A 13,711-nucleotide genomic window follows, 5' to 3' on the forward strand; every position below is an offset into this window, starting at 1 on the left:
ACCCAATTGGTTGAATGCTTGAATCATTTCTCCCTCTTCTTTTTCTTCTCTTTCTTTTTGTTATTTTTTTTGACAAAAAAATACTGTAAATTAGTCTAGTGAACATGGAGGAGAATACTCGAGCGTACTGGCCTAGCCCTAAGTCTGCGAATTATGTCTCCCTCTCAGAGATAATGTGTTACTCGCGAGCCTTCTATATAGATAAAGATTCCTTTTCCTTGTTACCTAAGGAATATGGCGTGGGCTGTAGATTGTTAGCCCATAGCCCATAGGAGCTGGATTGGGCTAAACTTTTATAAACTTGCTCGCATCTCAATCAGATATTATATTTTATATGTATTATTGAAAAATTTCTCAAATAAGTATTTTATGTTAAAGATTGGTCTAATGAATGCAATCCAACGCCGGAGATTAGAAATAGGCTAAATTATTGAAATGCCCCCTGTAACTCAATTTCAATCTTAGTTTCCCCCCTGAAACTCTAAGTATCTCACTTTCCCCCCTGAAACTTCATATATTGTCTCACTTTGCCTATATTCCATCCAGCCAAAGTTGTCAAATCTTAACCCCCCCAAAAACAACCTTCCCTTACAAATTCAGATACTCTCTGAATCTGTAACTACACCCAGACTCATTTGCAAAACCAAACCCCTCTCCAAACTCCAAGAAACGAAGAACAACCTCCAACAATGGCGGCATCCCAACTCCTTCTCTCTCTCATCGTCCTCTCAGTTCTCTCTCTCTCTCCTCCGCCCTCCCCACCCAAACCCTCGTCAATGCCGCCGAAATCCTCTCAGATTTCGGCTACACCTCCATGGCTCTGACCCTCGACCTCGCCTCTCAAACCCTCCTCCTCTCCCAGTCTCCTTCTCTCACCATCTTCGCCCCCACCGACGCCGCCTTCTCTCACTCCGGTCAACCACCGCTGAACCCCCCTGCAATTCCACATCATCCCCCTTTATTTCTCTCTCCGATCCTTCAAGTCCCTGCCTTTCAGCGCCAAGATCACAACTTTACTCTCTGACCGCTCTCTCTCCGTCACCACTTTGGCCTATGACCCCAAAGCCTCACTCAACAATGTCCCCATCACTGTTTCCCCATCATTGTTTCCCCAATTTTTGACTTTTGCTAGGGCTGGAATATAAGCAAAGTGAGACAATATATGGAGTTTCAGGGGGGAAAGTGAGACACTTAGAGTTTCAAGGGGAAAACTGAGACTGAAATTGAGTTACAGGGGGCATTTCAATAATTTAGCCTTAAAAATATTTAACTAATCCTTAACTTAAGTACTTATTGAAGAATCTCCATGCATAATTTGGTACAAATTAATTCTAGATTTTTTTTTTTTTTATATTAAAAAATTCTAGATATTTAAGTTAGAAACTTGTTTACCCTGTACTGAGATTGTTTACCATTTCACTATTCTTCAACTTTTGACAAAAGCTACGACTATTGCATTTATCAATTCCTTCTTTAGTAAAGATATATGTACACAAGGGAGCAATCATATCATGGCATGAAAGGATACTAATACAGCAATTGCCAGTTATGTCAAAGCTTTAAATTTCTGAAGGAGGAAAGAAAATCATTTCGAGTAGCTTCCTTCTCCCATTCTGACTCATTCCACCAGTCTTCCTCGCCTTCGATGATGATATTACGTTTGCTTGCACTGGAATCCAGTGGGAGCTGCCTCAGTTGTGGAAAGTTAAATACAACAATTGTCTTCAGATATGGAGACGGCAATGCATTTGCATATATGCTGTTCAACTGTGGCAGATTGATCAATATCAGGTTGTTAAGTTTTGCAAATGAACTCAAATCTTCTACCACCTCCTCAACTTTGCTCAATTGCCCACAGTTGATTATTTGTTCCATTTCAGGGCAGTCATGTAAGTCTATAGTTACAAGATTTGAAGCAAAAATAAGCCATGTTAAGTCCTTTAGTTTGGGAAACTCATACACACTTACCCGCTGAAGGCTGTGGAAGCAACTTTTGATCATTGTGAATGAGTTGCAAGGACCGTTAGGTACTTGTGCAGCTGCTGCATCCTGAACCAAATCAAGTTCAAATCTTCCATGCTTTCGCAATCACAAATATTAAGGATATCCAGACATTTCATGTTTGTCAAGGGAGCTCACACAGGTGAAGGACTCAAGGCATAGAACTTGAGTGCAGGTCAGTAAATTGAGGGAGGTGAAGAATCTTTTGAAAGCAGAGACACACCTTATGGTGATAGTCAACACATCCAAGTGTTTCAAACACACCAATTCCTCTACTAAAGCTTCTTCTCCACCAAATAGAATATCATCTGATGAACCACAATCATACATTCTCAACACCCTCAGCATCAGAAAACTTGAAATTACATTCCTTGGAACCATATTCAATTTACTGGTAAACTCCAAGTTCAAATATTTGAGCTTGTCTAAGGCCTTCAACTCAATTGGCAAGTCTCTTATGCCCGTTTGCGATAGATTGAGATATTGTGGTGACTTCAATTTTGATATTCCCATTGGCAAATGAGTTATACCCTTGTTTTCTGACAGGTCCAAGACTCTTAAACTGGGCATATGCTGAAAGAAGCCTTCACTAATCATTTTCAAACGATTATTAGTGAGAAACAGGGTAGACAAACTAGGGCATATGGATCTTTCTACTAGATTCTCAATCTGATTAGCCATTAGTGACATCCTTTTCGCACCTTTCCATGTTTCGAAATTGGGTGCTTCAATCAAATGAGCACCTGTATGCACCAGGAAATTCTCCTTGGCCTTCCCACATTCACAAGCCAACCATATTGCCGTGTCACGAATCACATCGTGCATTCTCACATAATCTTCTCTACCTTCCAATAAACATGCATTAACCAGAGTACCTATAATATCATACCCTTGGTTTTGAGCTCCAGTTATGTCATCATACTCATCCAAAATTTCCTCACCAACCCAACAATATATTAATCTTCTTTTGTGAATGAGAAAATCTTCTGGAAATAATGCACAATATAAGAAGCAAGATCTAACTTTCTCGCTAGGTAGATTATCATAACTAAATTTCAAAAGAGGGAATACCTCATCTCCCATACCTGAAAATTCAGAGGCAGATCTTTTTAGAACTTGAATTGCATGATTCCATTCTTGGGGTGTCTTCTTGCAAGCCATGGCCCGACCAATTGTAATTAGAGCTAATGGCAAACCGTCACACACTTTGGTGACGATTTCTGCTAGTTTAGGGATATCTGGATGAATATAAAGTGTTTCTTCACCCACCTTCTCTTGAAACAAAGCCCATGCTCTGTCCCATGCCAAACACTCCACCTTAATCTTTTTTTGAGCCCCCATAAGGATACACACCTCCTCAGAGCGAGTTGTGAATACTAGCTTGGACTTATTCTGTCTGTCGGGAATAGGAACCCCAAGTTTGGCTAAATCAACCCTCTCCCATATATCATCCAATAGCAATGCAAATTTCTTTGATTTTAAGACCCTGAAAATGTCTTCAGCTTTTCTAAGGTGATCTTTATCCTTCCATGTGTCATCACAACACCCTGTCTTTTCCCCAATGCTATCTTGAATATTTTCAAACTTTAGGTCCTGCGAGACCACCATCCAAATCACAAGATCAAAATCATTGGGGGTATGGAGGAAGTTATTGTTGATCTTGGTCAAAAGGGTAGTCTTACCTACACCTCTCATGCCATACAAGCCAATAATTCCCATATTTCGCATATTCCAACCAAAAGAAGTGGTATTTATCTGAGCTAAATATGGTAATTTACATTTGCTAAATCGTTTAATACTTCAAGTAGTAACTCAAAACTGGATAACAAAATTGAGTTCAAAATTCAATGTTCACCGTCTTGATCGGTTTTGTAAGATCACCAAGTTGAGTATGCTGAGTGTTTTCGCACTGGTAGAATTCCAGTGTTTCAAGTGAAGGGCATCTAGAAAGGAGGTCCGTGACTAGCCCATTCAAATCAACATAAGAAAAACTAAGCTCTTTTAGGCAACAAAACCTCCTCCCTCTTGAACCAAAGCTTGGTCCAAAACACAATGGCTTAAACTCAACACAACTAAGGACCCAACATCAAAGCTTGCAGGAGGAAAACGATACCTTGGGACCCCGGCAACATAACTGAAGCGGAGATGTAGCTCTTTGACAAAGTGTTTGGTTACCAGCTTGATCCAACGGTCGATATTCCAGGCTTGGCTTTGCAAAGGAGCTCTCCCTCTCAGCCTAAAGTAATTGATTATCTTTTTCTGATCATCGTCATACTCATGGAGCATTCGCAGCGATTCGTCCAGTGCGGTGGAGGCAGACCTTTTCCTTTTAGGATACCGGCCTGCTTGATAATAATAAGAGATGGGTTGTCCCGTATCAGAATTGAAATCAAAATGGTAGGCTGGTAGTGAGCTCCATAGGGTTTGCCATGTTTTCGACACGAAGCTCATGCGGACAGCATCTTCATGGGCACGCAATCGACAGAGGATTTTCTGCACAATCGAATCCGGCAAATCCGATATTCGATTCAGAGGATACTCGATTGGATGAATGCTTGAATCATTTCTGCCTAGCCTAGTGAACATGGAGGAGAATACTCGAGGGTACCGGCCTAGCCCTAACTCTGCGAATTATGTCTCCCTCTCAGAGATGATGTGTTACTTGCGAGCCTTCTATATAGATAAAGATTCCTTTTCCTTCTTACTCATAGGAGCTGGATTGGGATACACTTTAATAACCCGCATCTCAATCCGATATTATATTTATATATGCATTATTGGAAAATTCTTAAATAAGTATTTTATGTTAAGGATCGGTCTAATGAATGCAATTCAACGGCCGAGATTAGAAATATTTAACTAATACTTAACTTAAGTTATTTAAGTTTTATATATATATATATATATATATATATATATATATATATATATTAAAAAATTCTAGATATTTAAGAAAGAAACTTGTCTACCCTGCACTGGGATTGTTTACCATTTCACTATTCTACAACTTTTGACAAAAGCTACGACTATTGCATTTATCATTTCCTTCTTTAGTAAAGATATATGTACACAAGGGAGCAATCATATCATGGCATGAAAGGAACACTAATACAGCAATTGCCAGTTATGTCAAAGCTTTAAATTTCTGAAGGAGGAAAGAAAATCATTTCGAGTAGCTTCCTTCTCCCATTCTAACTCATTCCACCAGTCTTCCTCTCCTTCAATGACGATATTACGTTTGCTTGCACCGGAATCCAGTGGGAGCTGCCTCAGTTGTGGACAGTTAAATACAACAATTGTCTTCAGATATGGAGACGGCAATGCATTTGCATATATGCTCTTCAACTGTGGCAGATTGATCAATATCAGGTTGTTAAGTTTTGCAAATGAACTCAAATCTTCTACCACCTCCTCAACTTTGCTCAATTGCCCACAGTTGATTATTTGTTCCATTTCAGGGCAGTCATGTATGTCTATAGTTACAAGATTTGGAGCAAAAATAAGCCATGTTAAGTCCTTTAGTTTGGGGCACTCATACACACTTACCCGCTGAAGGCTGTGGAAGCAACTTTTGATCATTGTGATTGAGTTGCAAGGACCGTTAGGTACTTGTGCAGCCGCTCCATCCTGAACCAAATCAAGTTTCAAATCTTCCATGCTTTCGCAATCACAAATATTAAGGATATCCAGACGTTTCATGTTTGTCAACGGCGATATGTCAAGGGAGCTCACAAAGGTGAAGGACTCAAGGCATAGAACTTGAGTGCAGGTCAGTAAATTGAGGGAGGTGAAGAATCTTTTGAAAGCAGAGACACACCTTATGGTGATAGTCAACACATCCAAGTGTTTCAAACACACCAATTCCTCTACTAAAGCTTCTTCTCCACCAAATAGAACATCATCTGATGAACCACAATCATACATTCTCAACACCCTCAGCATCAGAAAACTTGAAATTACATTCCTTGGAACCATATTCAATTTACTGGTAAACTCCAAGTTCAAATATTTGAGCTTGTCTAAGGCCTTCAACTCAATTGGCAAGTCTCTTATGCCCGTTTGTGATAGATTGAGATATTGTAGCGACTGCAATTTTGATATTCCCATTGGCAAATGAGTTATACCCTTGTTTTCTGACAGGTCCAAGACTCTTAAACTGGGCATATGCTGAAAGAAGCCTTCACTAATCATTTTCAAACGATTATTAGTGAGAAACAGGGTAGACAAACTAGGGCATATGGATCCTTCTACTAGATTCTCAATCTGATTAGCCATTAGTGACATCCTTTTCGCACCTTTCCATTTTTCGAAATCGGGTGCTTCAATCAAATGAGCACCTGTATGCACCAGGAAATTCTCCTTGGCCTTCCCACATTCACAAGCCAACCACATTGCCATGTCACGAATCACATCGTGCATTCTCACATAATCTTCTCTACCTTCCAATAAACATGCATTAACCAGAGTACCTATAATATCATACCCTTGGTTTTGAGCTCCAGTTATGTCATCATACTCATCCAAAATTTCCTCACCAACCCAACAATATATTAATCTTCTTTTGTGAATGAGAAAATCTTCTGGAAATAATGCACAATATAAGAAGCAAGATCTAACTTTCTCGCTAGGTAGATTATCATAACTAAATTTCAAAAGAGGGAATACCTCATCTCCCATACCTGAAAATTCAGAGGCAGATCTTTTTAGAACTTGAATTGCATGATTCCATTCTTGGGGTGTCTTCTTGCAAGCCATGGCCCGACCAATTGTAATTAGAGCTAATGGCAAACCGTCACACTCTTTGGCAACGATTTCTGCTAGTTTAGGGATATCTGGATGAATATAAAGTGTTTCTTCACCCACCTTCTCTTGAAACAAAGTCCATGCTCTGTCCCATGCCAAACACTCTACCTTAATCTTTTTGTGAGCGCCCATACGGCTACACACCTCCTCAGAGCGAGTTGTGAATACTAGCTTGGACGTATTCTGTCTGTCAGGAATAGGAACCCCAATTTTGGCTAAATCAACCCTCTCCCATATATCATCCAATAGCAATGCAAATTTCTTTGATTTTAAGACCCTGAAAATGTCTTCAGCTTTTCTAAGGTGATCTTTATCCTTCCATGTGTCATCACAACACCCTGTCTTTTCCCCAATGCTATCTTGAATATTTTCAAGCTTTAGGTCCTTAGAGACCACTATCCAAATCACAAGATCAAAATCATTGGGGGTATGGAGGAAGTTATTGTTGATCTTGGTCAAAAGGGTAGTCTTACCTACACCTCCCATGCCATACAAGCCAATAATCCCCACTTGCTCTTCTTCAAGGTAACCCCAAACCTTGCCAAATGTTGAGTCCATGCCCACAGTTGGTTCAGTACTTCTTTCATACACTATAGCTGCAGGTACCCTTTCAGCCACAACTTCAAAAACTCCCCTCCTCTGCAAAGTATTCACTTCTACCAACAATTTAGTCAATTTTTTCCCAACCTTGTATTGGGTTTTGCAGTTACTGAATAACCCACCTCCAAATTTACACAATTTCTCAACTTTTTGAGTGCTATTATCTTTATCTCTTACCAAGTTACTGACTTTAGCTTCCATGGCTTCCACTCTTGATATCCATCTCTGTACTTGGTCTAAGCGTTTCAAATGCTGTTGCTGCTCAGCATTCTCAACCCTTCTCTGCACATCATTCTTTTGATCTGCTAATTCTTCTATAGCAGTTTGCAGATCATGAAGGTTGGATTTCAGCATGCATGGGTATGCTGCTTGCCCAACAGTGCAATCCCAGCAGCCAGAAAGAATGCCATCACATGATATAGAGATTGAGAAGATGTTGCCCATTATTAATTCTCTCAGAACTTAGATTTGTTTCTAGCTAAGAGAATGAAGGGAGAAATTTAGCCAAAAAATTAATTTGGAAACTGATGAGAGCAAGTCAATCCAGAATTGATGGAATTATACTGTAGATCCAACTTGGAAATATCCAATCTCATGACCATTGACCAGTGCCACTGCCACCCATTCAGATAATAAGATGTGGCATGTAACACGTTTTCATCCTACTCAACAAAGCACTATGAACTTTTTTATTTACATTTTTTGTTTTTATGTACATCTCTTTTTCTTTTGCCTTTTGATACAAGTCTATATGTGTAAATGCTAGAGTGTCTAGCCCTAATAGTAAGATGAACATGCAAAAGAGGAGTAGAGAAGAGTTGAGAGCTTTGAATTATTTAGGGTTGAAAGTTGTGAGAAAATTTTCATACTTATTTGGTTGATATTTGATTTTCAATTTCTTTTCGCTCTCGGATAAACAAGTTTGTTGAACCACATAAATCCGTGTGTTTTCTTGCTTTTTGTTTCTCCTTGCTTCTTAAATTAGCTATATCTCCCATTTTCTTCTTCTTTTCTCCATAATTTGAAAACTTTGAAATTTAAGAATATTGAAGGTTTGAAGGTGAGTTGCACCTAGCCGGAAATTGATCCCAAACCATTGGGAACCTACTAGAATTATTCAAAGAAGAATGTTAACAAAAATCAAGGGAAAATGTTTTCATTTCTTTTTCTTGGTGCTCGTGGGCACACTAGAGCACTCAAAGCTCCTAGCCTAAATTGAAAACTTAATTTGTTCTAAACAATTATCAGAATATAGGGGTCAATTTTAAGGAGCTCATCATAGATCCACCAAATAATCCATTGAATAAGTTAGCGAGTGATAGAGTAAATGTGCTTCATACTATCTTGTTACTCAATGGTAAGATTATTTGCTTGCAATTTAATGGTCTCATAGGTTTGAAACATAATGACACCTATCCTTCCCATTACAAATATAGTGTGTGAATTCAATTCGATACATTCGACATTGACTAACTCATATTGAATCCATTAAGTATGAGATTCTCCAATAAGTATTTAAGTTAAAGATTGGTTACATACTTCTAATCTTAATCGTTGATTGCATCTAAGAAACTACAAACAGATTTAATAAATGCAATCCAACGGCCAAAATTAGAAGTATGTAAACAATCCTTAACATAAAATACTAAGTATTCAGATCACATTTACTAAAGTGAATCCAATCTCTATTGCAAGGAAAGCTTTTGGTTGGTTAAAAAATCTCAGCGGGGCAAAACAGAACTTTCGCGAGGTTACAAAATTGCCCATGAATTTTATTTTTTTTTATAGGAATTTTGCCCAAGAGATTCGATTAATTAATCAGTGAGGAAAGTCATAACCTCTCCCTGCCCGCCCGCCCGCCTGTTGCCTGAAGAGGAGGCAGAGTGAGGAAGAAGAGAATCAATGGCGACGCCACCGATGGCACCGCCGAGCATGGAGGGCACTCCGCCGCCCATGGCAGTACAGCCACCGGGCACGGACATGACCGGAATATGCTTCAAGGACCAGCTATGGCTGAACTCGTATCCTCTCGATCGCAATTTGGTCTTCGATTACTTCGCCATCTCTCCTTTCTACGACTGGACCTGCAACAATGAACAGCTTCGTCAACGCTCCATTCACCCCCTCGACCCCTCTCACCTCTCGTAAGTAAAACCCACCTCCCCAATTTTTGGAAATGTTCTTCAGCTTTTGCCTTTTCTAGTGAATTTTAGGTAGCTAGGGTTTCTGAAATTTTTTGGGAAGATTATATTAGTGTCCTGTATGTTGGACTCTTCTGGAGTTAGAATAAGTGAATTTGTGTGACATTTGTAGTGGTTAAAGCTAAAGGGCCGTGGAAGTTTAGGGATTTGAAAGAAGAGGTTTAAGAAACATTACTGCGTGGTATTTGTGTGTTCTACATTGGCATGATCATTAAAAAGAAGAGGTTTTTAATGTTATTAGCAGAACCCAGTTACAAATTATTTTGGTTGTATGGACTATTGAAACCTGACTAGGTTAATCGACGGAGCAATTTGAATAGATATAGATATAATAAGGAGCTACTTAAAATTGTGTGGTTTCGTTGGCATCACCCCACTCAACCAGAATGCTGATTGTTCATATGGCTATTGTGGTTGACCCCATATGGTTGGGATTAGGCACAGTTCATGATGGTTAGTTGATTGGTTTACAGGAAAATGACAGGCACTGAATACTCGCTGAATGAAGTAATGGAGCCACACCTTTTTGTTTTCCGCAAGCAAAAGAGGGATAGTCCGGAGAAAGTTACACCGATGCTGACTTATTATGTCTTGGATGGTACAATTTACCAAGCACCACAGCTTTGCAATGTTTTTGCAGCTCGGATTGTAAGTTTTTTCTTCAGAGTGGTTTAAACAAATTAGGACTTAACTCAATGGCATTTGCCTAGCGGGGCCATCAGAAAATCATAAAAGATTATCTTCGAGTAATTTCAAATTTATGCTTGAAGTCCTTGTATGAACCTGTGCTTAGTTATTGTTCTGTCTAGTATCTAAGTTAAGACAGCGCATGCCATCCATTTGTTGGATAGTGGTACTATTATCTGGTGTGTTCATAGATCTTGGGATTAATATTTCAAAGGAAAATCTTTATTCATTCTGATTGTCTGTCTACACATGTTGCAGGGACGTGCTCTCTACTATATATCTAAGGCTTTTACCACTGCTGCCTCGAAGCTGGAAAAGATTGGATACGGTATATTGAGTTCCATTTTCTTCTATTGCTTAATTATATAAGTATGAGCTTAAACAAATGATAATATGTCAGTCAGTGGGAAGGGTTCTCAACAGTGTTTTTGTTGTTACAGCAACAGTAACTTACTTTTGTTGGTATTCCATCAAAGTTTATGGGAAGGGTCTAGTCATATCAGTTGATTTTCATATTACATCTCAAGCTTGAAAGTTGAAAATTGAAATGCCTTGCAAAACCATGATGTTTCCCAAATTCTCATGGTTTGATTAGTTTTACCATGTGCTCGTTATGTGGCTTTAGGTGTCTTTGAGAGTTACGAGTAATAGAGGCAAGTTCAATCATGATAAATCACTATATTTTAGCTCATCAAAGTAGTATCATGCAAAACAGATTAGTTCAAAATGAACACTTCATTGGTTTAGTTTTGGCAAGAAAAGAGTTGGAATAGGGCTTAATAGCATACGAAATCATACAACCACCTCTTGTTGTCCAACCTTTGCTTTCAAGTTCTAGGGACGTGTATTCTAGTTATCAATTTTCCTGAAGTGCAGTATCCATTACTGGTTTGCTTTTGTGTTTCATGAGAGATTTGTTTAAGGAACACGATAATCTTGGACACTAGGGATGTACATGGGACAGTTCAGATCAGATTTAAGGTCAAATTCCAACCAAATTGACCTCGGGGAGTTGATAGATTAAAAAACCAATGCCAACTCAAGCTCTGTACAAACCAATCGAATCCAAGAATTTGTTGGATTAGTTTGGGCTGGGTTGATATGTATGCAACTATGCCTGGATCATACTGCTCTCTGATCACAGTTCATCTTGGTTGAATTCTTGAAACCATACCCTTTTAAAGATGGTCTCATATAGTATCATGCATATAAGGATGATTGGTGAATGCAATGCTAAAAACCTTCTGCATATTGTGCACAATTGAAATATGAGAAGGCTAGTTTGTGCATGTCCATTTTCCATATGTTTAAGTGGTTGCTTTTTTGTGTGTCACTATGAGTTCAATGTTCATGGTTTTAATTTGTTCACATTTTTTGATGCAGTTGATTCTGAAAATGAGGCTGCAGCCTTTGAATCAAAGGTTACCAAAGAGACAATTGACTTTAAGGAAGTAAAGCGAGTGGACCATATTCTTCAATCCTTACAGCGCAAGGTAATTATGCATAGTATTGCTACAAATATTATCCCATGCTCCTATATTGAAATGAATAAATTTCATGGCACTAAAGCAATGGATGAATGTTAATATGATGGATGACAATGTGCAAGACGATCAAGATTGCTTTGCAGTTAATGTACTGAAGGCTATTCTGGGAAGGGAAACTAGTGATTTTTATCTCATCACAAATGTATCACTAGGAATAACTCCTAACAATCACTCTGTTTATGCAGCTACCGCCAGCCCCACCACCACCGCCATTTCCAGAAGGCTATGTTCCCGCTCCCACTGCAGAAGCTGAGAACGGCCCTGAAACCCAGCAAGCTGGAGAGCCCCAACAACCTCAGATGGATCCTATCATTGATCAAGGCCCGGCTAAAAGAATGAAATTTTAGAGTAGAGTTTCCAATTCTGCATCCTGTTAAGAGTAGAAAACTATGTATAACACTGAAGCTACTACCCATTTGACAAGAATGGATACTTATTTTGCAACTTTGACAGAGTATCAACCAATCTCTATTGTAACTTTATAACTGAAGATTCTGAGTTTGCCTATTACCAGTACTCAGAATGCTTAGGTAGGGTCGTACGATGCTGTTTAGATATGTAACATACTGACATGCTTAAATGAAAATGGCTTTTGTACAAGATATTACTCATGTATGAATGGAACATTATTGTTACTTTCTAGCAGTCCTTGTATCCTTAAATATCTCTGTTAGATATTTTTTTAAACATTTAAGGTGGAAATTCAGGTTAATTCAACAATAGTTCAAAGACAATTATTTCATATAACCTAAGGCCAAATCCAAAAAATCCTAAATTTTAGCCCAATTTCTCCCTCAATTCAAGAAAAATAAGGGGTTAAAATTTTAAAAAACCCAAACTTGGACCAAATACCAGTCTAGCAGCCATTGCCTGGATTGGAATTTTTTTTGGTGAAGGCCACACAGTCATGAAGCAACCCATGTGCAAGGAGGAAACACTAGGGGCTGCGCTGGTTGTGCTTTAGAAGCTGTGGCGCCAAGTGTCGTTCGCCGGTGTCACATCACTTTTTATTTTCTTCCTTTTTTCTAATATTTTGTGATAATGTCAGTTTCAACTTTCATTGTAACTGCCACTTGTCGCATGCAAATGAGCAGAGCCGGTGAAAATATTTGTGTCTTTGCCTTTTCCTTTTACTCCATATGGACATATAAAATAAAGTGACCATAGCAGGAACATATATATATATACTTTGGCCTGTAAAATGACTCGCCCGACAAATCTGATTAAAGAGATTTGTTGAAAATGAGAGGTAAAGGCATGCGTGCCGACCGTGAAAACATGAAGGAAAGCCATCTCGTGATTTGTCATGCAAAGAGGAAAGACTCCGTAATCCAAAAAAGGATGAGTCGGTCCTGACTTGAACACATGTCCAAATAGCATAACAAGACTATTGCACGGACGATAGGTAAAACCTATGCTCATAATATCAAACACCTTTTGTCCAAAAAACAATCTCAAGGACAAGCACCTGGCCGACGTTGTCGTAATGCAAAATAGTGGTAGTTCGTAAGGCAAAAGTCATTGTCTTCAATCACACACCCAACACAAATATCACTACCAGATCTATTTTCAGTGTGGATTGCAAATGCTTTTTGAAGGACCTATTTGTGAAGAACCCAACTTTAAAAACAGTGTCTAGACTCAACTCTTTATAAAAATTCGATTCCGTCCTACGTGCCCGTAGTAAAGTAAATGACAGAGAAAATCTAAATTGAGTCTGACTAATCTACCACAAAGACTTTTGTAACCTAATCTAAGATATAATTTATCATGCATGCATGAACTTACCCAAATTGGCTAGAACGAATGTGCTTTCTTATGTACTTGAGTTCGAATCCCACTCAAGGTAATTTATATTAGATTAAAGTAGAA

General features: G+C 38.8%; 2 protein-coding genes and 1 pseudogene across 2 annotated transcripts; 1 reads left to right on the forward strand and 2 right to left on the reverse strand.

The window, feature by feature from the left end:
* Positions 1-1,457: 1,457 nt before the first annotated feature.
* LOC110769893 (disease resistance protein RPS5-like) lies at positions 1,458-4,833 on the reverse strand (annotated as a pseudogene).
* Positions 4,834-5,022: 189 nt separating this feature from the next.
* LOC110769892 (putative disease resistance protein At1g61300) lies at positions 5,023-8,014 on the reverse strand. Its single transcript, XM_021973948.2, has one exon. The coding sequence runs from the start codon at positions 7,846-7,848 to the stop codon at positions 5,131-5,133; it is 2,718 nt and encodes a 905-aa protein (XP_021829640.2). The 5' UTR covers positions 7,849-8,014; the 3' UTR covers positions 5,023-5,130.
* Positions 8,015-9,226: 1,212 nt separating this feature from the next.
* MED6 (RNA polymerase transcriptional regulation mediator-like protein) lies at positions 9,227-12,481 on the forward strand. The gene is made up of 5 exons (XM_021973973.2): positions 9,227-9,548; positions 10,079-10,253; positions 10,551-10,620; positions 11,676-11,785; positions 12,025-12,481. Exons 1-5 carry the CDS (start codon positions 9,307-9,309, stop codon positions 12,184-12,186), a joined length of 759 nt encoding a protein of 252 aa, XP_021829665.1. The 5' UTR covers positions 9,227-9,306; the 3' UTR covers positions 12,187-12,481.
* Positions 12,482-13,711: the final 1,230 nt, after the last annotated feature.

This window comes from Prunus avium, chromosome 3, assembly GCF_965620075.1.
Source record: "Prunus avium chromosome 3, drPruAviu1.hap1.1, whole genome shotgun sequence".
NCBI lineage: Eukaryota > Viridiplantae > Streptophyta > Magnoliopsida > Rosales > Rosaceae > Prunus > Prunus avium.

Excerpts from the sequence above, each read along its gene's own strand:
- LOC110769892 (XM_021973948.2), bottom strand. The coding sequence starts at position 7,848 with ATGGGCAACATCTTCTCAATCTCTATATCATGTGATGGCATTCTTTCT.
- MED6 (XM_021973973.2), top strand. The coding sequence starts at position 9,307 with ATGGCGACGCCACCGATGGCACCGCCGAGCATGGAGGGCACTCCGCCG. Across the intron at positions 10,621-11,675 it reads GCTGGAAAAGATTGGATACG|TTGATTCTGAAAATGAGGCT; the intron begins GTATATTGAGTT and ends TTTTTGATGCAG. Across the intron at positions 11,786-12,024 it reads TTCAATCCTTACAGCGCAAG|CTACCGCCAGCCCCACCACC; the intron begins GTAATTATGCAT and ends CTGTTTATGCAG.